The 24,250-nt window shown below is 34.3% G+C and overlaps 3 protein-coding genes across 5 annotated transcripts; 2 read left to right on the forward strand and 1 right to left on the reverse strand.

Moving 5' to 3' along the window:
• Positions 1 to 760: 760 nt before the first annotated feature.
• On the reverse strand, positions 761 to 6,113 carry LOC17889418 (protein argonaute 6). Of its 3 annotated transcripts, none has more exons than XM_023785179.1 (23): positions 6,019 to 6,113; positions 5,494 to 5,710; positions 5,202 to 5,407; positions 4,885 to 5,076; positions 4,539 to 4,672; positions 4,340 to 4,437; positions 4,149 to 4,246; positions 3,905 to 4,064; positions 3,690 to 3,806; positions 3,506 to 3,607; positions 3,353 to 3,415; positions 3,095 to 3,208; positions 2,824 to 2,989; positions 2,636 to 2,748; positions 2,416 to 2,553; positions 2,182 to 2,318; positions 2,003 to 2,068; positions 1,852 to 1,915; positions 1,620 to 1,731; positions 1,455 to 1,528; positions 1,235 to 1,329; positions 1,117 to 1,148; positions 761 to 994 (listed from the first exon to the last, which is right to left on the reverse strand). In XM_023785179.1, exons 2-23 carry the CDS (start codon positions 5,674 to 5,676, stop codon positions 852 to 854), a joined length of 2,607 nt encoding a protein of 868 aa, XP_023640947.1. In that variant the 5' UTR covers positions 5,677 to 5,710; positions 6,019 to 6,113; the 3' UTR covers positions 761 to 851. The 3 variants fall into 3 exon arrangements, with proteins under 3 accessions (XP_023640947.1, XP_023640946.1, XP_023640948.1); XM_023785178.1 differs by having other exon boundaries at positions 4,885 to 5,103; XM_023785180.1 differs by lacking the exons at positions 5,494 to 5,710; positions 6,019 to 6,113 and having other exon boundaries at positions 4,885 to 5,110; positions 5,202 to 5,283.
• Positions 6,114 to 7,010: 897 nt separating this feature from the next.
• On the forward strand, positions 7,011 to 12,907 carry LOC17887879 (E3 ubiquitin-protein ligase COP1). Its single transcript, XM_023784273.1, has 13 exons — positions 7,011 to 7,449; positions 7,992 to 8,069; positions 8,203 to 8,358; positions 8,631 to 8,981; positions 9,534 to 9,691; positions 9,786 to 9,851; positions 10,371 to 10,449; positions 10,743 to 10,898; positions 11,004 to 11,102; positions 11,710 to 11,814; positions 11,975 to 12,154; positions 12,249 to 12,359; positions 12,474 to 12,907. The coding sequence occupies exons 1-13, from the start codon at positions 7,129 to 7,131 to the stop codon at positions 12,642 to 12,644; spliced, it is 2,031 nt and encodes a 676-aa protein (XP_023640041.1). The 5' UTR covers positions 7,011 to 7,128; the 3' UTR covers positions 12,645 to 12,907.
• A 7,593-nt stretch (positions 12,908 to 20,500) lies between these two features.
• On the forward strand, positions 20,501 to 23,805 carry LOC17887582 (probable tyrosine-protein phosphatase At1g05000). Its single transcript, XM_006294774.2, has 6 exons — positions 20,501 to 21,039; positions 21,152 to 21,251; positions 21,416 to 21,511; positions 23,288 to 23,345; positions 23,426 to 23,469; positions 23,568 to 23,805. The coding sequence occupies exons 1-6, from the start codon at positions 20,747 to 20,749 to the stop codon at positions 23,751 to 23,753; spliced, it is 777 nt and encodes a 258-aa protein (XP_006294836.1). The 5' UTR covers positions 20,501 to 20,746; the 3' UTR covers positions 23,754 to 23,805.
• Positions 23,806 to 24,250: the final 445 nt, after the last annotated feature.

Here is a 24,250-nt window from a genome sequence, read left to right on the forward strand (position 1 = left end):
TAGAGAGAGTTGTTGTATTGATGATATTTATATTTTGATTCTAAATTACGAAAGTATGGATTAAAATAAGAAAAAGAAAGTTTAATAAGTCAAAACCGGCTTTAGATATCTTAGAGGGACAAAAGAATAGAAAAGCAGACACGATTCGTAAACAGTTTGAAAAAAGAAACAGGCTTTGGGACCAAGCCAAAGCTAAATAAGCTTCCTTCTCTTGACTCGTCCCGTCTCGTCGTCGTGAACTAAAAGAAGAAAACATTAGTTAAGAGAGGAAAGGGCAAAGTGGTCAAAAGGAGTAATATTTTGAGTCATGCACAAGTAATCTCCTGCATCGCACAGCAAGGTAGGACCCACGCGTGTGTAACCAAAAAATGATACTGACCCGTCAGTCTTGTGCCACGTAACGTCCACTTCATTACAAAGTTTTCTAGTGTGCACGTGGGTTTTGACGCGGTTTGTTATGACCGGTTTGACCGTTTGAAATACTTTTACGTCAAGCCTTTTGTTTTTTTTTGTTTTCTTTTCTCTGCTGCCCCATACAGAGATATTTTGACTTTTACGAGAAACCAAAACAAAATGGTTTGCATTTTATAGAAATTAAAATCCAAAAACATATTATCCCCTAAAAGCTTGTAAATCCCCGCATATCAAGGAGAAAACGCAACTTGGCCTACGAATAAAGCCTCTTTTTAATCTACGCGAGGCTCTTTCTGATGAAACTGTTACTGTAGATGATGATGATGATGATGATGATTGTAGCATATATGCAAAATGATCAACTTCCTCTATAGAGAAGATTTGGTTTAGTTATACTAGCGAGAGAGATAGGGGACGCAGAACTACTTTATATCTACTCAGCAGAAGAACATGTTGCTTTCCACTCTCTCGTGCAGACGTGGTAGCTCTGCAACTTTCCCGTCCTCTAGTATCATCTCTTCAGACCTATTGAATTGCGCAAACTGAGCTGCTGCCAGATGAGCGTATCGCACTGGGGCCACTGAGAAACCACAAAAGAGAGGAGGTTACATTGAATATTCAGCTGTGTGGTTTCTGTTTAGTAAAATACAGAAGGATGCATAATTTTATTATTAGAACAGAGTTTGGTAAGGGAGTGTTTACCAATCGAAGTTGCTGTTGTGCTACGTTGGTTGCTGTAACGACGATGATTCCACACAGTTAGATCTTAGTGATGGAAAAGATAACTTGGTTTTTCTAAGTGACATTAGAGAGAACTTACACATAGGAGAGGGAATGGATCAGATTCTGCAAGTCATCTGGGGAGAAACCAATCTCATCAAGTAATACATGGTAATGGGCCGGTCTTGAAGTTCCCTGAGATATCATTATGAGGGAAACATTATGTGGGACTGTAATAAAGGTGTTAGATGTGAAGCTTTTGAAAATAAACAAGCGTCAGTTTTTTTTAATATCTTTTTTTTTTTGTTGTCTAAACTTACTATTATTCCTGCATGAGCACACATGTAAAAATCGTAGTTTGTCGGGTGTACGATCTTGGTGTCCACAACAGTTCCTGACAAACATGATTGCTTTGTATGAAGACATTGTTCTGGAGAGAAATGGAATCGTAGTGTGGATGATGAAGAATAAAGAGTATTTCTTACCTGCAGGAACATTTTCAGGACCCTTAGCTTGAAACAACTTGGTGTGGTGCTTCTTCTGAGCCACAATGACAGTGAACTTTGGCACATCAGATTCACCAAGACGTTGATACGCCTGTGCCATGTAAAAAAAAGAAGCAAAACTGTTAACCAATATCTTCACTAGGATTTGAATTATAGATTGAAAACAGAATTTGATAGAAGCCAAAACAAGCCATGGGACTTTTAAGTCAACCTTTATTATTTGGTCCACCTCGATGTTCAAGACTTGGTTGAACTGTGATCCACTCACACCATCCCTATCAAATGCTTTGGGTAAGGATAGACTATTGGATATTGGAGGTTATACAACAGAGAGATAAACAGTAAATGTTTCGTGCTAGTACCTGAAAATGATAATTTGCTTAGGCTTTCGTGCCCTGCTTGTCCGATAGAACTCTACAAATAGTTCGCTGTTGGAAACAAATAATTAAACACGGAGAAGTCACTTTAACATCTTCAGTACGATATCTCATGAGTTGATGAAATAAATAAAAATAAAGCTGATAAACTAGGGTTCACATACTTCATGATACCGTTATCTCCTTTCTCAGTGTTCTCGATAGGTTGGAAGAGCGAATCAATCATCTCCAGACGTGGTGCCTGAGTTCTTACAGCTGCCCTATACCTTGAGATTAAGGGCCAGCATTTTGAACCAACAACCTTGTAGCAGAGGTCGAAAAAGTAAACAGATAAAGAACCAGATCCTAAGAAAACCATAAACAATGGACATACAAAGGAAAATGCACATAACCAATACCGCTGCTACTGAAGGAACATCTGCCCGACCTGGAGGCCCATGAGATACATCCATACCCAAAATCAAGGTGGGAATTTTGTTTATCAATGGAACGTTGTAAGAATACTCTATCCCCAGCAGAGAATTGATGCCTCCAAGCTAATCAAGACAAAAGAGAAGAAGTTAATCACAAGAACAACACATCAAAAGATATCTCATGTGTTAGCTTTTGGTGTTATACCTTAGAATTTATCTTCAGAAGTACATTGGTGAGATATTGGTCACTGATCTTGATAGGGCAGATGCACTGTGTGTTGATCCCTTCATCAGTGAGGCAAATCTTCTTCCAGGGACCTTTATAGTTTGCAGTAACCAGTTGAATGAGAGAGTTCAAACTTTAATAACCGCAGGAAAAAGGTGAGATGATACCATAGATATCAGAAGTTTTCCGTTCTGGCAGGACACAGAGGATAAAATGAGGAGGATCTGGAAATTTCAACTTCATCTTTGCAATCATTTTTTCTACCCTTTCAACAGGACCTGCTTTTTTATACTGTGGATCTTCTTCAACTAGTGCAAAAGGTCGATCAATTTCCTGCGATTTGATAAACCATATTCAGACCCTATAAATAACCAGAAAAGACATAGTTCAACACTTAACACACCATATGAAAATGGAGAGAGTATCTACGAAACCTACAATGCCTTTCTTCATGCCACAGCTTATAAGCTCACGGCAAATGTGACTACTGTCGCATGGAAAAGAAAAGTTGACGACAGCCCAGTTTTTAATAGGTCTTGGTTCTAGAAGCATCTGCAAGCAAGAAACAAAGGGTTCAAATGAAAGGGAGAAAGACTAGTTTGGGAATAATAGGTTCAATCCAAAAAAAAAGAGAGTCAGGAACTAGAATCCACAGTAATTAATATAATGATACCGGAAATCTTTGCAGACAATTACCTTGTTGTTAAAGTTCCACCGTCCGTTGCAAGGTTCAAAATCTTCATTCTTGCCAAACTTGAGCTGTATATTACAAATGGGACAATATGAGAATTTAAGGGGGATGGTAGCTCCTGTTTATCTATCAGATATTGAAACATAAATAGGATTTACCATTGGGGGCTTGAGAATCCGACCTTCAACTTGAGTCATTTGTTTTTCAATTGAGATGCCACATCCAGCCAAAAATGGGTCCTTGTCATAGGTATGCATTGCCTACAATTCTAGTCAGTAACAATATCTACCATCCAAGATAAAAAAAAAAACACATCAGCCGAGGTCAGAAAACAAATCTCACATCATTGAGTGTTTTAATTCTATCTAGAGGTTTTTGTCTTGATTTTTCGGCAAGTGAAGCTCTTTGCCTCCCTGACAATGCTTTTGTATAACGTTGCAGAGATACAAGATTACAAAACTGCAAGAAAAATATGAGAAAAATGCAAAATTACACCTCCAGAAGTGGGATAATAGACTAAAAAAATTAACTAAGAAAAAACTGTTGGAAATGCATACCTCCAGAGGAAGATAGATAGGGCGATTTGGCTTGCCAACATCAAGGCATGGCAAGTACGCAGAAGAAGTAGGCTGTGTGTAAGTTTGCTTGAAATAGTCATACACAGTAATCTCTCTAGTCTGTTCTTCACGTTCACCATCTTTGATCTTCATCAAAAACCTGGAAAACGATGGAAAAAGTCAAGCAAAAGTTGATAAAGGTGACACAAATTTATATCGAAGTATACAATCATGGGGAACATACAGTTGCTGATTGCACGGTTTCTGACTTAGACCTATGATTTTAAATTCCATGTCTCGGTGTGATGCCTTTACCCGCATATTTTTAAGCATTTTTGCGGCCTGCCAAGTTTCAGTGAGAAATTCAAAAGCTCAAAACAAAAGCAACCGTGTATCATGTATGTTCCTTGTTATTGCATTTAAAAGCAGAATTACCTTAATCCAGTCGATTTGTCGTGGGGACTCAACACTTTGATTGGCTTTCAGGAATTCAATAACTGGACCCGCTTCTACGATCATTGTTGTTGACACATCTGCAAACCATCGCAAAACAATCCCGTTTTGAGAATTTTTAAAGCTATCAACTATAAAGACTATGTAAGCTGGAGATGAGAGAGGTGAACCAAAAAAATACCAATGTTAAGCGAGAGTCCTCCATGGGTTGGACGAAAGCTCGAGTGGAAACCTCGAAGACCTTTTGCACCTCCTCCAATGTCAAAGGAGTACCCATTGTTATGGAAAAATGCCTGCCTGATCAAAAGGCATGCCCTGCACAATCAACAGTTTTCTATAGTAAGTTTCTATTCAGAAAACGAATTAGTTGTACATATATTAGATTTACCAATAAATGACCAAAAAGAAAAAGATTTACCAACAAAGTGAAAATATGATGATAAACTTTGTCCCTTAGAATGTAGAAAGTATCTTTTTCTTAATGATAATATATACTGCACATTACGCAAACAGATGGAAAGATGCACCTTTCAGCTGCTTGCTGCCTCAGAACAGTGTCAAGCACTCTAAGTGCATCCTGGGCACTCTTATCTGGTGTAACAGCTCCTCTCTGAGTGACAAGAACAGTCTTTAATGGTATTTTGGTAACAAAATGTATCTGAACCTTGTAACTTCTTGGCAAGAAAGAACATTTTGATCTCTTGCAAGTACCGGAAGAACTATCACCATTAGAGATATCAGCATCACTACAAACTTAACAAGACTGTGTTAGAAAGAACATCAACAAGATCTATATTGCACACCTTGAGAAGATTAAATATCAATCCAGATAAGAGGGACCTACCGTTTTGAAAATGAACCTTCCAAGATGACTTGAAAGTCAAATTCATTCTGTGGCAGAGGACCAACAGTATATAAACTCTTCTCTCCATCATATGCCAACCTTTTACCATCAAGATCAGAAGAGTAAGTCTTGAATAGTTGGTCCATAAGCTTTCTTCTTATCCCTTTCCCATTGACATCATCACCATTTTCTGTGGTGATACTAACCTGCAAAAAAAGCAAAATATGTAAAACATCGCATAGACACACAAACACAGATAAATGAATGCAGGAAAGCGACTAATCAATCTTACAGTGTACTGGTAAAATACTACATCCGGATGTCTCACAGAAACGTTGAAGTGATTGGTGCACAATTCTATTGGGTTGCCTGTAGTTCCAACTCCAAGTCTAGTTGTGATGGCATAATCTCGATGGCTGGGCTGTTCTGGTGTTATACTTATGGGTGACAGTGGCAGAGATGAAGATGTCTCCATGTTTCCAGGGGAAGATAATCTGCAAGAGAGAAAACTAGAGGTTTTGGAAAAATCAGCCCAAAATACAATGTTCAGAGGACTCAGAAAGAAGAAGAAAAACACACCAAAAAGACGAGTAGAACATCACAAATCATTACATATTACAGCGGACAACATGCCACAAAGTTACCACAAAACATCCTAGATTCTTGTAATAGGTTGAAGCTAAGGAAAGAGAAAACAATAAACCATCAAACAGGTAACAGAACAGATCAAAGATGAGTCAGTATCCTTGAAATTTTGAAGGAAACACGATAATGACATAAAGCCTATATCCTGAATGAACCGAGAAGCAACCCTTACCAAGCTTTTCATGGCAGAGTTTTGCAACAAAGAATAATAGACCTGGAACTGCTTCTCCCTAAACCCTGATCATCTCACTCACTCATCCTCAGACAACTCATTTACTCTGATTTATTAGGGTTTTTATTCAGACACATGAGGAAGAAAGGATAATCGCCATGAACATCTTCAAGAAGAAGACCACTCCCAAAGATAAAAAGCTAAAAACTTTACTACCATTGTCGTTCTGAGATTTTGTTTCCTGATTTTTTTTTTCTATTTCTGTCTAAATCGCTAAGAATGGTATCAATTTCAGTTGGGGAACAAACTTAATCTGGAAAAAATGGAAACTTTTAACTGTTGGGCGAGTTCAAATGCGTCATGCAGTCAGCGAGAGAGACAACGCTACAAACAATTGGAGAAGAAGAAGAAGAAAAAAAAAACTGAAAATTCAAGTAAAATGATGTACCTTGAGAGAAGTACAAATGCGATTCCTAGGGTTCCGGTGAATCAGAGAGCAGCAAGGAGGAGGGATTTAGCTCATTTCTGGTCTCCGTCAGTCTCTTTGGGTTTCCCAGAAAAAGCAAATGGGAGGGAACGTTTCGAGTGATGTAGAAATTAAAAAAAAAATCACTTTTCGGGTAAATTCTTATATTCACATTTAAAAAATTTGAGAATTGAGATCAAAATTATCAAACCGAACCATTCAAAAATCAAAAAGACTTGGTTGGTTTAGAAATTGCAAGACATAAGTTTCGAATACACGACGAAACAAACCATCATCGTCAATCACAGACTGATGTTGCCAATGAACATTTGAGGTTGTAGTCTACAATAATGACTAAACCGCTTCAAACCAAAAAAGAAGAAAAGAATTTCATTAAACCGGAAAGCCCGAGGGCGATAAAGTAAACCGGATAATTGACCCGTACCCGAACATGAAGAAACATCAGCCACACGCGCCGAAAGAAGCGCGTAGAAAACAACGTGTATGTTTTGTATCCTCAGAAAAGAACCACCGTGGATCCCACCACACCTCAGGCTTCACTTCTCTCTCTCATCTCCGTCATACCCACCACACTTTCTCACATTTCCGATTTTTTGAAGAAAAAATTTGAAAAAGAAAATTTCATGGAAGATATTTCGACGGATCCGCTTGTTCCGGCGGTGAAACCTGACCCGAGGACATCTTCAGCTGGCGGAGAAGGTGCTAATCGTCTTGAAAATGACGACGGAGGAAGCGGTGGCTCTGAGATTGGAGCGCCGGATCTGGATAAGGACCTGCTCTGTCCGATTTGTATGCAGATTATTAAAGATGCTTTCCTCACGGCGTGTGGTCATAGTTTCTGCTATATGTGCATCATCACGCACCTCAGGAACAAGAGTGATTGTCCTTGTTGTAGCCAACATCTCACTAATAATCAGCTTTACCCTAATTTCTTACTCGACAAGGTTTCTATTTCTTTCTCTAGTTTTTGCTCATAGTTTGTGTCTGGAGAGTCAGTTTATATGGTTGTTATGGGTCCATGATAGTGGGTATTTTGTGGTTTTGGTGTCTTCGCTTTTCGATTCGAGTTTGGCTGCTGCTCGTTTGAGTCTTAGCTTGTAATCAAGTTTAGTTCTTGTCTTTATTTTTGTGGAAGTAGGAAGCTGATTAGTCTTTAACCGAATGCCAATGAACCATAGAGTAGATGTTCACGGAAAAGATTTCAATGGTATCTCTCTTGAGAACCTGTGTTTTCTTTTGTTAATAGGTTAAAAGCAGTAGAGGTGATAATGATGTAGTAGTAGTACTATTTACTCTGTGATAGGAATTTGTGATGATAATTCGCTTTGTTTCTGATGCGTAGTTTATGGTAGGATTCTGTTATTGCAGTTGAGAGGAGTTAACTTATTGCCGTCTTACATGCACGTTCAAACGTAGACTTACTCTTTGTTTACTGAACTTGAAATAATACACCTTATGATATGACTTCTCTGTACCACTTGTGTAGCTATTGAAGAAAACCTCAGCTCGACACGTGTCAAAAACTGCATCGCCCTTGGATCAGTTTCGGGAAGCACTACAAAGGGTCGGTTCTTAACAAGCCTTTATGTTCCAGTTTTCCTCTTTAAATTCGCATACTCAGATTTATCAGTAAAGAACAAATTCTAAGTCATTTCTTATCGATCAAATATTGATTTCCTGCGTTCATCCTTAGACAGGGTTGTGATGTGTCAATTAAGGAGGTTGATAATCTTCTGTCACTTCTTGCGGAAAGGAAGAGAAAAATAGAACAGGAAGAAGCTGAGAGGAACATGCAGATACTGTTGGACTTTTTGCATTGTTTAAGGAAGCAAAAGGTCGATGAACTAAATGAGGTTGGTCTGTTTGGATTATGGAGTAGCATTAAGATACCTATTAGTAATTAATCTCTTTGCTCTCCATTCCATCTGCTTTAAAATCTTTCCTGGGTAATATGCTGTAAAAGGAAGAAACTAATAGTTAAAGAAGAAAGCCAGAAACATGTTTCTAGCAATAATTCTATCCCAACTCTTCTTGAGACATTATCCATGAATGTTTTAGATGAGTTCTCAGGAACAAACGACTGTTACAGAATTCTGTCATTTATGCAGTTTCTATCATAATGTAGGTGCAAACTGATCTCCAGTATATCAAAGAGGATATAAATGCCGTTGAGAGACACAGAATAGATTTATACCGAGCCAGGGACAGATATTCTGTAAAGTTGCGGATGCTTGGAGATGATCCAAGCACAAGAAATGCATGGCCACATGAGAAGAACCACAGTGGTCTCAACTCTAATTCTCTGAGCATAAGAGGAGGAAATTTGGTAGGCAATTATCAAAACAAAAAGGCAGAGGGAAAAGCACAAGGAAGCTCTCATGGGCTACCAAAGAAGGACGCGCTGAGTGGGTCAGATTCCCAAAGTTTGAATCAGTCAACTGTCTCAATGGCTAGAAAAAAACGGATCCATGCGCAGGTTTGCTCTTTCTTGTCTACTCAACATCTTGAACATGTCTTTTATGTTGAGATGGTCCAAGGACAGCGGGATTAACGTTTCAGATTTTAGTCTGTTAAAGAGAAACACAATTTATAGAATTGTGCTACAAGTAGTATCATGCCTAGCTACTCACTTAGTGAGATGGATCGACAGCTCAAAAAACTGAAAGTGGTTGGGGGTAGAATACGAGTCTACTTACGGAAAAGACACCTTCTATTAAGGCTCACATATTCGGTGGTCTGTATACAGGCCGGTTGGCTTCAGAGAGTAATCGGTTTCGCATTGTTTGCATATAAAAGTAGAAATAGTGTTCTAGACTTTATATCTATTGCTTAGTGATAGTAGCCGGTTCTTGTCTCTCTGGTACTGTAGCAACAAAAGACTATGTTTTCGAGGCACACTTATCATTTCTGTGAATATTATGCAATGGCATCTAGACAATTATAGTAGTTTTCTATCTATATGTAACTGCCTGTTGATATATACACTAGATTGCCTAATTCTGTGTGTGTGTCTTGTCTTGTCTTGTAGTTCAATGATCTACAAGAATGTTACCTCCAAAAGCGGCGTCAGTTGGTGGACCAACCAAATAGTAAACAAGAAAATGATAAGAGTGTAGTACGGAGGGAAGGGTATAGCAATGGCCTTGCAGATTTTCAATCTGTGTTGACTACCTTCACTCGCTACAGGTAGGGTAGTGACTGTTCCTTTTCAATTGGTCTAGCTGTACATAAAGAGTGTTTTCGAATTTATCAGATGTTTAATTGCCCCCTTTATTCACAGTCGTCTAAGAGTCATAGCAGAAATCCGGCATGGGGATATATTTCATTCAGCCAACATTGTATCAAGGTGAACTTCTTTTCCTTATTCGTTTGAGCAGATGAAAGATGAACACTAACGAAGAGCGTCTTCTAAAAGACTGTCTCAGAAAGTGTCAAAATGTACCATTAAGTGATCAAGTTTTGTTTAATGTATGGATAGACTCAATTACTACTATGGGATCCGTTGCTGTATAATTCTAAGCCAGTGAATGGTATGAAGATGATTCTGCTGACATGGTAGGCAGAAGGTTTTGTGTTATCGGCAAGCCACTTGAGAAGAATTTTCTAAAAGATGGAACACTATGTTCTCCTTATCTATGTCGTAACATATTTTAAAGCTGTTTGCGATCTTTAATATGAAAGTAACTTTTCTCAATGAAGGGACGAAAGATTTTTTCAGTTGCTCCTGGGCACATTATCTTTTTTCTCTATGTGCTTTGATTTATGGTCTTTCAGTAGTTTACATGCTTTTTGTTTTGCATGGACCTGTAATGTAATGTACCATATTGCTTGACTTGCTGAAGAAGTGGGTGCTATTCCTTTTCAGCATAGAGTTTGATCGTGATGATGAGCTGTTTGCTACTGCTGGTGTTTCTAGATGTATAAAGGTTTTTGACTTCTCATCGGTACGTTAAAAAATCTTGGAGGACATTCAGTTACATAGTAATTGATTATTCTTGTCGAAATTTATGCTTTTGTGAACAAAATCATGCATCTCAATTCTAGGAAAGCTTCATTGATAATGAAACTAAATTATGCTCTTGGGAAAATCTAGCTGTGATGCATGATAGCCATTTACACTTTAGTATTGCGTGGAAAATATAAATCCAAGCTTGGAAATAGTCAAATTTTGATTTTAGTTTCTGTCTTGTTCAATGGACCACTCTGGACTGGTTTATCATTTGGTACAACTTTTCAGGTTGTAAATGAACCAGCAGATATGCAGTGTCCGATTGTGGAGATGTCAACTCGGTCTAAACTTAGTTGCTTGAGTTGGAATAAGCATGAGAAAAATCATATAGCTAGCAGTGATTATGAAGGAATAGTAACGGTGTGGGATGTAACTACTAGGCAGGTGAGTACTTTTCCCAACTTATCTAACATCGCGCCTTATAATATCATCTCATGAATCGTGAAAACTGAAAAGTATCTAAAATTTTATGTGAACAACTGGTGGCAGAGTCTTATGGAGTATGAAGAGCATGAAAAACGGGCCTGGAGTGTTGACTTTTCACGAACAGAACCATCAATGCTGGTCTCTGGTAGTGACGATTGCAAGGTATCTTCAGTTTTTTTCGTTATCACCTTTCATCTCGCATTGGGCTCTGTATCATATAAAAGAATACTATCTTAGATATCTAGATCTTATGAATAACTTGGTCGCTCACTGATTTGTCTAATTTCAAAAACTAGCTAAAGAGACATAATGAAACATAACTGGAAAATCTCCTGCTTCCTCATTAGTACTTTTTTCTACTCATGACTCTTTTCTACTGTTTCTTAAACTTTTTTTGTGAGGTGTTCTTTCCAACTTACGGATTGGTCATATGTTCCCTTTTCTACGTTGAATGTTTGTTGGTTCTTAAATATTCAGCATAGTGATCCCCCTTAGTGTATCTGTGGCGGCTAGACATTAGCAAGCGAATGATACTGGACACTTGTATTGTAGTAAATCATACCTTAAAAGTCATTGGTTATTTAAAAAATCATGGTGGATGTGATTTTGACTAATTTCACTAGATTTCTAATTCTTGCTGAAGCATGTTATACCAGTGGGATCCTTTTTAAGTCAATACACTACTTTTTAAACCTTTCTTAACCATGCATTACTGCATTTGTTACATCAGGTTCATAGATTAGCCAATTGTACTCTGTTTTTGATCCAGGTTAAAGTATGGTGCACAAATCAGGAAGCAAGTGTGCTTAATATTGATATGAAAGCAAACATTTGTTGTGTCAAGTACAATCCTGGCTCAAGCAACTACATTGCGGTATATACTCCCTTGCCTCTGCCAACTTTGCATCTCACATTATTCGCTATTCAATATTGAGCTACCACTTATGATCAGCATGACACTATCACACGTCTGTAGATCTAATCTTCAATTAGACAGAGAGACTTAGACGTTTAAGCCTGTTGACTTATTGCAGGTCGGATCAGCTGATCATCACATCCATTATTACGATCTAAGAAACATAAGTCAACCACTTCATGTCTTCAGTGGACACAAGAAAGCAGTTTCTTATGTTAAATTTTTATCCAACAACGAGCTCGCTTCTGCATCCACAGATAGCACACTACGTCTATGGGATGTCAAAGACAATTTGCCAGTAAGATTACGGCTTGAGCCAATCCTGCTGATATTGTCCAAGGAAAAAATTCTTGACCAATGTTGTTCAATATTACTTGGCGTTTCTTTTTCAGGTTCGAACCTTTAGAGGACATACTAACGAGAAGAACTTTGTGGGTCTCACAGTAAATAGCGAGTATCTTGCCTGTGGAAGCGAGACAAACGAAGTATATGTATATCACAAGGTTCACAAATCTGACATTCCTGCTTATAACTTTTATCATCTACAGTTCATTATTCACAAATCAAATATATCTTTCCTTGCTCAAGTATTTGGAAATGTGGATGATGTAATGCAGGAGATCACGAGACCCGTGACATCGCACAGATTTGGATCGCCAGACATGGACGATGCAGAGGAAGAGGCAGGTTCCTACTTTATAAGTGCGGTTTGCTGGAAGAGTGATAGTCCCACGATGCTGACTGCGAATAGTCAAGGAACCATCAAAGTACTAGTACTCGCAGCATGATTTTAAATAAACATTACAAAAAGGTATTATAGCTTCGTGAATCAATAAAAGCAGTAAATTTGGCATCTATGTATGTTATTTAGTGGGGATTTATAGAGATAAAACCATTTGTCAAAAGTAGTAGAGGTTCATCATTTGGAAAGTAACTTTTGTATTATGATGCTCTCGACTACGAACCCTCGAGAAAAAAATTTGTATCAGAAATGTAAATATACGTTGTCCCTATGGTTTCTTAGTTTCTATAATTGATTGTTTAATCAAAATGTCGTAATGTGTGAATCTGTAATTGAAAAGTCAAACCTTGGCTTACCTATCAAAAAGGTCCAGCCCCATGCAATAATAAGTCATTAATATGTTGTGCATATATGTAGCAAGATCATTGAGGAAAATTCTCATATTATAGTGCAAATTAATTGACGCTTTTGTGTCATAAAGAGATATTAGTACTAAACATCTCTAATCTAACTCGTAAGTCGTAACAAAATGTGATTGTGTGACACGGTCTCATGAAATGGTCGTATTGATATTGTAATAATAATTCTTTTATATTTGAATACGCAACTAGGAATGGCATGAAATTTTGTATAATTAGATGCATGCTTTGGGAAGTTTTAAATCCCATGGCACAACTGAACAACATGTCAACATTATTACAAGTCTCTTTTAAATAAGTCTCTTCACTTGCCCATCATATATCATCCTAGTCATTATAATTAGGTTAAGTGGCTTAATTACATAAAAGAATTGCTATTTAATTACATGTTTTTCTAATTCCCTAAGTTTCAAGTCTTTGACTTTTTGCAACAAAGAAGAATTAATACAAAAGAAGTCAAAAACCTAATTTAAATGGAAAGAACGACTTTTTTCCACAACGAGGGAGACACCTTAATGTGTTTCTTCCCTTTAAGCAACCGTAGCCATCAAAATCCTAGTTTCTTTCTCTCTTAATTAATCAATTTTGCTTAATTGATGATACTAAACTCTCATAACATTGTTCGATCGATAGATCTAGCATATTTCTCTTTCATGTTTTGTTTATTACTAGTAAATATATTTTATGCATCTCGTTAAACTCATAACCACAACTAAAATTTGATCATGGTAATTAATAAGAAATTCGAGAAAGGAATCAGCAAGTCTTCTTTCATATATATATATGAATTGAAGAACTGTGGATAAGATTGTATTAATGTTGTTAATTTCTTGAGCCTATATATAATTTAGCTATATAAAGCACGCATGGTATCAAGTCAATGTTCTCAAAAAACATTACTATATTAGCATTGTTAATTCTTAGAATATATAAATATAGTTAGATGGTTACAGCTTTGGATTTTTCGTTGTTATGGTAAACGCGTATCGTTTCATGTTAGCCACATATATACATATTTTACTTTCAAAGTTCACACATCGTATAATAAATTTATAATATATATGTAGGCAGACTCACGCAACTATATACCTATGAAATCTAAATGTGATGTCTTCTTTTATTTTGTTGTTCGTCACTAAACTTAACGTCAAGTTACTAGCTAGCTCATAAATTGTTTACTATTATTACGTAATTGGAACAAACGATATTCATATGTATTTTTAACTTTTTATATACCAAAACCCCGAGTATAATCATATATATACTCGTAACTCGGTAGTGAATGACTCTGAGAACACAAAAAAAAAAAAAAAAAAAAAAACTACAGGTAGAAGGTAGTAATGGGATGACTCGGAGCCAACACTTTCACTAGCTACGACTTTTTTTCTTTTTTTTTGTAGTTGTTGTTATGGTTGGTATATCATAAAGTCATATAAACTCGAGTTTTATACCTAAAAAATTATGCCTTAAGAGTTTTCAAAATACGACAAACAGAGAAACACTATACAATATATATTTATACAACTTGTACGTCGAGCTCTTTTTTTAATTTGGTTTCGAAACGAGCTATATACTGCAAGAGCGTTTTCTCAAAATATAATATTCCATTAGTCTATTATTTCCTTAACATGAGAATGATCGAAACCCTTTAACAAAATTTATTATGCGATTTGAATATATTAATTAAGCACGTCAAAGTTGATTAATCAAGTACCACAAAACAAGATGACATAAAAAAAAAAAAAAATCAAAGTACCACAAAACACAATATAATTGCCTATAGACCCTAGTAAATTAACCCATTAATTGATTTGTGGGCTTCAATAATTATGAAGTCTTCTTTCCTCATTCAAGTATTTTAACGGATCCAAGTTAATTTAAATAAGGTGAAAATTTGTTCTTCCTTGCTTAGTATTAGTATGAATTGGTTTGTCTATATATGTCTCACTTACGTATTTGTATTAGCATATATATATATATATATAATATTCTGCACTTCAAGTTTTTTATTTTTATTTTGGGTTACAAGAATAATGCGAGCAGAGTTAAGTTGTCGACACGATCAACCTTCACAAGCTAAGAAATGGAAAAAAAAAAAAAAAAAAGAATAGCTACTCGAATTATTATTAAGTAAGTAATAAAATTTGGTGGCTTTACATTGGAATATTTGACCACTTGATCCTCCAAATAAAATTAATAATTGTTTTAATAATTAACTTAGTGAGCAGTTTCCAAATCGATTCTCATCCGCACGAGTCGTTTTCACTTTTTCTTTTTTTCTCTCTCTGTTGAACATGCTCCATCCATATATATACAGCGCACATAACATACTTGAAAGGTATAAAAATCATATATATATTTCACAACTCAAAGATTTGAAATCAAAAACAAAAGTGATGAATCATATGGAAGCTTTGTGTTGTATGTATTTTTCATATATTTGTTTTTGATGGCCAACTGAAGTTAAATTAAAAACTTTACATAGAGCCACATAATTAATTATACACGTATTCGTTAATAAGAAGACTTGAAATGTTGGAATTTTCAAAAAGAAATGGAGGATAATAAAATTGTTTTTTCTTTTTGTATATTGTTCTTCATCTTTAAATGTATTATTAATCATTGAAATATTCCAAAATAAAAGCAAAATCTAAAGATTCTATGATCGTTCGTGTTAATATATACACTATTATATTCATCATCATTGGTCGAAATATATATATATGTCATTCGATAAATTCGACCAAGATTCAAAATATATATTTCCAATTATAGTTTTCCAGTACTTATAGCTATTGTTATATGGGAATTTAATGAAAAAAACCCTCAATATTGGCCGGATCCATTTTTAAACCCTCAACTATTTTTTTAGTAAATAAAACCCTTAACTAAAAAACATTAACAAATTTAACCCTCCGTCTATAAAAACATACATTTATACCGTTAACAATTTCGTATACTCTAGCAGAACAGTAAAATGAAAACCACTAGGCATATTTTTAAACATATTACGATCACAACACAATTTTTCGATTATAGTATTCTGCAATTCATGATGGAAAATATAAAATTTGTTTTACTTTTAATTTACCTAAGAAAAGTAAAGATTAATGTTTATATAGGGCAAGATATCTCATGTTAATTTATAAATATTTTATTCCCAGCAATAAAGATTGCAAATTGTACAGCTATAAATCCCTAATCGGATATATTCGGTCTGATGGTCTAGCAAATTCTTTTTGGAGTGTGTTAATTATATTTTATGGATTCAGTGATCCAAAAGACAACCAGATATATATATTCATTCAAAGTCACTAATTAAACTCTTAAAAACGTGTGCATATATCATAAGAAGAAAAAATAATTTTTATTTAAAATAGTAAAACACTATTGGATTTGGATCACCAATCGAAAAAACTTGATTATCAAAACTCCCAATTGATCATACACATAAATTATCAATAGTAGTTTTTCTATTACGGGATTTTTTATTTATAAATTTTAAAATTATATAGTTTTTCATGTTACAAACTAGTTTCATCACTATAAATAGACATAAAGACAATATATATATATATATATATATATTATGAAGTTAATATTAAATATATATAGAAATATTATAAAGTTTCGCTAGAAATAGAAATAGATTCGAAAACTATTTGTATACTATCGAATCACATGGACTGAGAGAGTTGAGACAAAGAATATATTTAGACACAGAGAATATATTTTATACGATATGATTTTTAGACTGTCCTTTTGGTTTGAAGAGAGGTGGGAATGATTGGACGATCGGCTTCTCATCTCCTCTTCTCTTCCACAGTGACTAACAATTGAGAACACGAAAGTAATTGGAGAGATTGGAATCTTTTCTCATCAAACTCCCACTTACTATGTTTAGTCACTTAAGTGGAACAAACAATAATAACTCAAAACTTAAAATAAATATTCTTTACCCAAAACCTTTGTTTTTCATTTGACCAATTTACATAATCCTAAAATTAGTAATCGACATTCCCTATATCCAAGTTGTTTTCCAATAAGTAGAAAGTATATATATAGCATGACATTAGCTTCTATCAATTTAATATTTCTAAAACCGGTTAAAAAAAAGTATTTATTTAAAAGTTTTCACGTCTTAAGATAGTATTAATCGTTAAAGGGTAGAAATATTTTTAAGACATTTTTTTTAAAAGTACTTATTTAAATTGTGTTTTCAAATAATTTGATTTTTAAAAAGGCGTTGTATTTTTATAATAAAAATATATAAAGTGACAATTCAATTGTCATAGTGAAATGGTATATAAAACTTCTAAATTTGTAATAGTGGGCTAACTTTAATGGATGTAAGGGAATAATTACTGTAACCTTAAGTAGTAATATGTACTCAGTAGAACATCATGGTGTTAACACTTAACACACACACACACATATATATATATATATATATATATATATATATATATATATATATATATTCACTTTTCATTTGATTAAACAGGTCATGGAATATCTTTATAAGAGTCTAAAGATGTCCAAGATTTATATTTTCCCGATGAAAGGACATGGAAATATAAATTTTAATGATAGTATCGATTATATGAGAGTTGATATGTTAGTTTTTCAGAAAATTCCATACAGAATATATATGTTCTCATTAATTAGTCATCTCCAAATGGTAAAATTATTCCACAATTTAATTTGCCATAGTTTCTATCAATCACGAAATTTAACGGAATCGCTACTATTGTTAACTGTTTAGCCATTATGCAATATCAATATTAGTGCCCAAAATTATTTATTTTCAGCTCAAGTTTCATAAACTATATTCAGTTTTACTTGCCGATTGCCATAGAAACTATGCTATTTTTTTATAATGTAGTATGATATTATTGTTTTCTACGATTTAATTCTGTTGCCAATCATAATCTACTTATTTATTATTAGATGTCTTTTTCTATAGGTCCTAATTTTGAACTTACGTTGCTTGAATCACTAATCACAATGGTTTGATGACAACCCCTCCTAATTAAATGTAATGCATCATAATTCACCTGATAAAAACCTTTTTATTACTACATGAGATCTTTAAAGATCAGACGTACTAATCTCGTTTGGAAATAGTATATATGTGCATAAATGGTAATACATTAATAGTGTATAAGATGGTAAAAACATAGAAACAAATTAGGGTTTTGGTGAAACAAAGATTTTAAGATATATTCTTAAAGATGGAAAGCTCAGCGTGGAGCCCAGAGCAGCTCAAGACCCCAAAACCCTTTCCCAAATCTGAAGCATATTCCATCGAATGTGCCTTTTCATTTTTCCCACTTGTATTTTATTTTATCTTTGGGTTAAGAGCTTCGAACCAAAAAAACACAAAAGAAACTAGTATTGTTTCTCCAAGTTTATAATATTTTCTGTAATTAGTAACTCTAACCGAAAGAACCAAATTCTACAGTCGAAAAATCAATATCATATGTTCATTCATCCATAGGCTATCCAGTTTTATAATTCTGTAAATTCCAAAGAACAAGATTTTCTCACTTCATCAACTCTATAAAAATTTTGAATTATATTTTTTTATTATCTTACGACCACAGAGTTCAAATGGTAAATTACAAATGATTTCTTCTTCAGTTAGAGGTTAATAACAAAAGATGCTTTAGTTATTAATTATATACATACAGTATATCTCCATATATAATAATAATTATCGCGTGGTTTTAGTTATTTAAATTTATGTAACTTATGTATATTGATTGTTGGAAAGATAGTAGTATAGACAATATATATAGTACGAGACGTGGATGACAAAATGACTCAAAAAAAAAAAAATAACTTTGAACCTTTTGCAGCAAATTTTATCGATGAAAGAAAAGGATAACTAACTGTTGGTTGTTCACAGTTCACACACTAATAAAACCATAACATTAATTAAATCGTGAAAGTCTTAAGTAAGTGACACCTCTTAATAACATCTGTGCAGAACTTTAGAAAAGCGTTTTTGTAATATAAATAAGTTTTGCTAAGTTTTAAACGTTTGTAAAGAGCGGTTGTAATAAAAAGCTCACAAAGAGTTGAAGCAATCGATTCAAAAGTTGAAACTAATTAACACAATTGAATTGCAATCTTATATACAATTGGACGAAAAAGTTGGTGGAGCCGGAACGGGAACAATTATAATATATATAGGGAGTATTATATACATGTATCTTTTACTTGTAAAATTGAAATGTAAAAAGTTTTTATGTGGTATATCAGTAGCATGAATGTGTAATTGCTTCAACTTTATTTAGAGTTAATTCTAATTTCTACAAATACAAGTGCGGTTCATATGTATGATTTTTATGATCATGTGAATTATCTCGCGATTTACCCATAAAAACCGATTGTTACAAGAAAACATGGTAAGTGGTTTAAGTAGTTTGCCACTACCACTAAATCCAACAATTATTCTTCTTTAACCAATTCCAATTTTATATATATATATATAATGTGTTGTTTTTTTTTTTTGGGGTTTTTAGGATTTAAAAAATATATATATATAAACTAGAATACAAACATTTTTTTAGATCACTAGAAAAAATGTAGAAATTTAATTGAAACGTTTTTTGAAACACAACAGTTCTGATCTTAAGAGAATTTGTTTACGATTGGGATTAGAACTAGCCTGATTTTGAACTTTTCTTAAAATAGTTTAAATATACAAGCATGATTTGGTCCTAATACAACTTATCTAGATAAGCCTGTGAAATATTCAGCAAAACAAACTTATACTATCTTGACCCACAATACTATTCAGAAAAATAGAGAAACATATACATATATCAACCTCATTAATAATTAAAAGCGCCTATTTAGATCTTAGAAAAAAATATTTAAACAAGAAATTGTAGTATCGTATTTTGCATTAGTTTCGGGATTGTGTTATAGTTTGGAATCAAATTTTTATATTGCATGTTATTATTGACAGAAAAAAAATATCTATTTTGATTGATAAATACCTAGAAAAAAAAACATTTTTGATTTGTTGTATTGTTTTTAAAATATAATATACGTGGAATTGTTTACATATACCACCATAATTAAAAGTTTTAACCTACTATCGGTTCATATTTCATATAATGAACATGGTCTAATATACAAAGTACTTTGCAATAAAATAAAATAAAATAAAATACCTTCTATAGTAATTTGTTTTCCGTCACCCAATTGAATATTGTGTTTGGGTTGAAAACGATTTGTGGTTTTCCCAATTAGCTTAAATTTCTATTTTTGTATTTTTATACGTCGATCCACCACCACCATAGCTTTCCTTCAATTTAATAAAGTCGTATTTTCACTTTCACTAGGAGATTTTTTTTTAAACATCCTTTTCCAAAAAAAATACGAATTTAAATTAATTAATTGTTGCGTTATTATTTTAGAAAAAACAATTTGATCGAAAACGCAAGTCTCGTTCATCTCCTCCAAATGTTCTTTTTCTTTTTATTTTCTATCCATTTCTCTCTAAAAGTCCAACAGCGACAACATAAGTTTTCTCTCTCTCTACAATGGCGTGTCTATATAAAGCAAGGTCGTCGATTCATAACGACTACCTCCATTACTTGTCCATAACCTTACAAGAAACCTAAAACAAGATAAGATCTTCAGATTCAACACTCCAAGAAGCCTCCCAATCGAACTCGTTTTAGATTCTTTAACTTAGCTCGAGAGAGAGAGGATGAAACTGATTGAGAAGACGATGAACAAGACCAAGTTTATGACTATGGAAGAAGAGGAGGAAGACAGAGGTCAGGGTTTCCAGAAGATCGAGGTAGCTATGGTTGACCGGAGAAGCCTATCTCCGCCGCCAGCTGCTGGTGCTACTGCTGCTACTGCACCATTGCTTGAGGTTTCCGGCGACCTGATTCCACCGTTGAACTTTGCTATGGTCGATAACGGTATCTTCCGGTCTGGATTCCCGGACACAGCCAACTTCTCCTTCATCAAGACTCTTGGCCTTCGCTCAATCATGTAAGCTTCCAAGAATCTTGATCAAAATTGACTCTTGTAATGAAAACGTTGGAGTTTGTTGAGTTTAGGTTTTTGTGTGTTTTGGTTTTGTTCATATGGGAAATGTGTGAAGATCTTTGTGTCCAGAGCCGTATCCTGAGAACAACATGCAGTTCCTCAAATCCAATGGGATTAGTCTTTTCCAGTTTGGCATTGACGGCTCCAAGTCCAAGGTGTGTCTCTTTTTTAATTTGCACTCTCTCTGTTCATAAATGTCCATTTCTAGCTAATTGCTTCGCCACTGCCTTTGTTCTACATTTCTTTAAACCTGAATTCAAAAAAAGGGGATTCTCAAAATTGAAAATTTCTTATCACTTTGGATATCTTGAATTTGCAGTGTCTGCCTGGACTAGAGAACGAGGTTTGGTTGCATATTTGGGGTTCTAAGCATCACAAAGAAGGTTCCTATACAAATGGAAATTCGAAAACTTCGGTATTGATCTGAATACTATCTAGACTTCTAGTCACACATTTTGACTTGCTTAATGTTGCCTAATTGTTCTTTGAGCATGCATGTCTCTCTAGGTTTCATGTTTCCTTAGGAGTAGTAATTTGCTTAGGTACTATGTTGTGATTTAGACAACAAGAATGGCATTTCATGTATGGATTTTTCTTTGTCTTGGACTCTTGGACTTAACCATTCAAGAGACTATTCTAATCCATATTATTATTATATAAGAGACCGCCCAAGAAAAAGTGTTCACCATTCTTTAATGCTTTATTGAAGGATGCTTTTCTTGGCTCTGTCCGTTACCATTGACTCCATAGGTCCCACTGTTTGTTTGCTTGCCCTTGCCCTTGCCCTTCATCAACTAATACCACTTGGTCCTTTATATAAAATTTAGATAATGGGCTGCGTCGAAGAAAAATACTTAGCTACCTTGCATACAAGTGTTGTCAGAGATCCACTACTCGAAAGTTTTTACTTTCCTTTGTGTTTCTGTTGATACTGTTTTCTTGGTTCATATTTGTTGCGTGTGCACTTTAATGCCTGAATGATATCTTATGTAATCTTAAATTAAAAATAGCTAAAAGAAAAGTGTTTCTTAGTGGTTGTACAAGTTGTAGTTGAAGTAGAAAATGTACCTCAGCTTTTTTTTGGGTTTTGGTGGTGAAAACTTTGTGGATAGTGTGACTTGTCGACAATGTGTTAATGGTAAAAGTATCCACATATCAACCGGTAGGTATAGTACCTTAATCAAGCTGGGATTAACAGTGAAAGTGATAGATGGTTAAGTTATATGGCAGTTACTGTTGTTTCATATACCTAACTATATGTTGTTGTTGCTTTAGTATGTTTTAGTGGCTCATATGTTTGGGTAAAATGACTTTTCATTTAAGGAACTGTTGGTATAAGCTAAGGGAGGGAATAACAAAACCTGATCGTAAACTTTTGATATTTCAAATGCAGCCATAAGAGAAGCCAACCAAACATGTTACTTTAGTTTTTCTTTTCTTTTCTTTTATGAATAAGAACATGTTACTTTAGTTGAACAATATATTAGATTGTGGAAGATCAGTTTGTACAACTTGTGATGGGGCGGCTAGTTTGATATTTATCTAGATTGCTTTATTATACTAGAAAGAGAAGTCTGAAAGGTAAATATAATTGTGCTATTGTGGTATTGATCGTTCTTTTTCCCACAAATTCACCCTTGTGTTGTCAATTCTGTTCTTACAAATATATGATAGTTTTTTCCAACTTTTTTGCTTTTTAGATTTTTAGACTAAACATGGTAAAGTGGCTTTTACATATCTTCTTCTTAGAATGATTTGACTAGAAATGTAATGAATATTCCACACTCATATTTTGTTTGTTGTGTCTCTCTAGTTTAAGATCTGCTTATTGGCTTAAGATTCTTTATGTTTGGTGTGACAACTCTCTAGTCTTCATAGGAAATCATTTTCGTTTTCATTATTGCCTGCTTTTGATGGCCCTCTTTGATATTGTGTATATTTTTTGCTGTGTGCCTAACTTTTAATAATAGGAAGATAGAATATACTCCACAGCTCTTTTACAGTCTCTAAGAAATAGCCAAAACTAATCTAGTTTTCTTTTTGTTTTCTTAATATTAATTTCGGTTTCTAAAGAATGATTATAGACGACAGATTAAACATGTCTCTTCGTAATTTCTATACATTTTTTTCCGGGTTTGTGTGTGACTAAAGACTTGCTAAGGAACTAATAGTGTAACCCTCATTTTTGCAGGAGCCATTTGTAGATATCCTAGATCATAAAATCCGTGAAGCACTCAAAGTCCTTCTAGGTATAAATCATAGAAGCCCTAAAAGGAACATAAAGATATATACTGTATCTTCTAATTTCTCTCTTGTTTTTAACCCTCAGATGAGAAGAACCATCCACTTTTGATTCATTGCAAACGAGGCAAGGTATGTAAAAAAGCTGAATCTGACTGTTTTAGTCGATGAGTTTTCATTTCTTTGTTTTGACACACAAGGCATATATATGGCCCATGATCATATTGCAGCACAGAACCGGGTGTCTAGTTGGATGCATGAGGAAACTCCAGAAATGGTGCTTGACATCGATATTCGACGAGTACCAGCGATTTGCAGCGGCTAAAGCTAGAGTTTCGGATCAAAGGTTCATGGAGTTATTCGACGTCTCAAACTTGAAGCACATACCAATGTCTTTCTCTTGCACCAATAGGTAAAATGAAAAAAAAACGTCAAGGTTATTTGATCAATCGGTCAGTCCTTTTTTTACATAGTTGAATAACAAAAGGAGAGGAGAGAAACCATGAGTTAACCAAAGGAATCATCATCATATTCTTCTGGTTTTTGTTTTCTTTTCTTTTTCTCCTGAATTATTAAAGAAATATATAACAACAATAATTGGAAGAAGAAGAAGAAGAAGAATATATTCCTTTTCTTTTGTAAGCTAATAATGTAATAGATATATCTATATGTAATCATTTAGCTAGATAAAAAAATTCATATAGACATTTATATTTATATACATAGAAATGTTCACTATATATATTCTGAACTCTGAAGAAAGTCCAAAAGCCCCAACCATGCCATTTGTAATCATGTGCTCATCTTTCTTCATCCTCTGTTGCAAACCACCGAATCTTTGTTTTTGAAAGTGATACTTATTCATCATCGTTTCTTTTTGGGTCACAGCCAAACTTCATTCAAAAGTTAAAAA

This window comes from Capsella rubella, unplaced genomic scaffold (genome assembly GCF_000375325.1).
Source record: "Capsella rubella cultivar Monte Gargano unplaced genomic scaffold, Caprub1_0 scaffold_4, whole genome shotgun sequence".
NCBI lineage: Eukaryota > Viridiplantae > Streptophyta > Magnoliopsida > Brassicales > Brassicaceae > Capsella > Capsella rubella.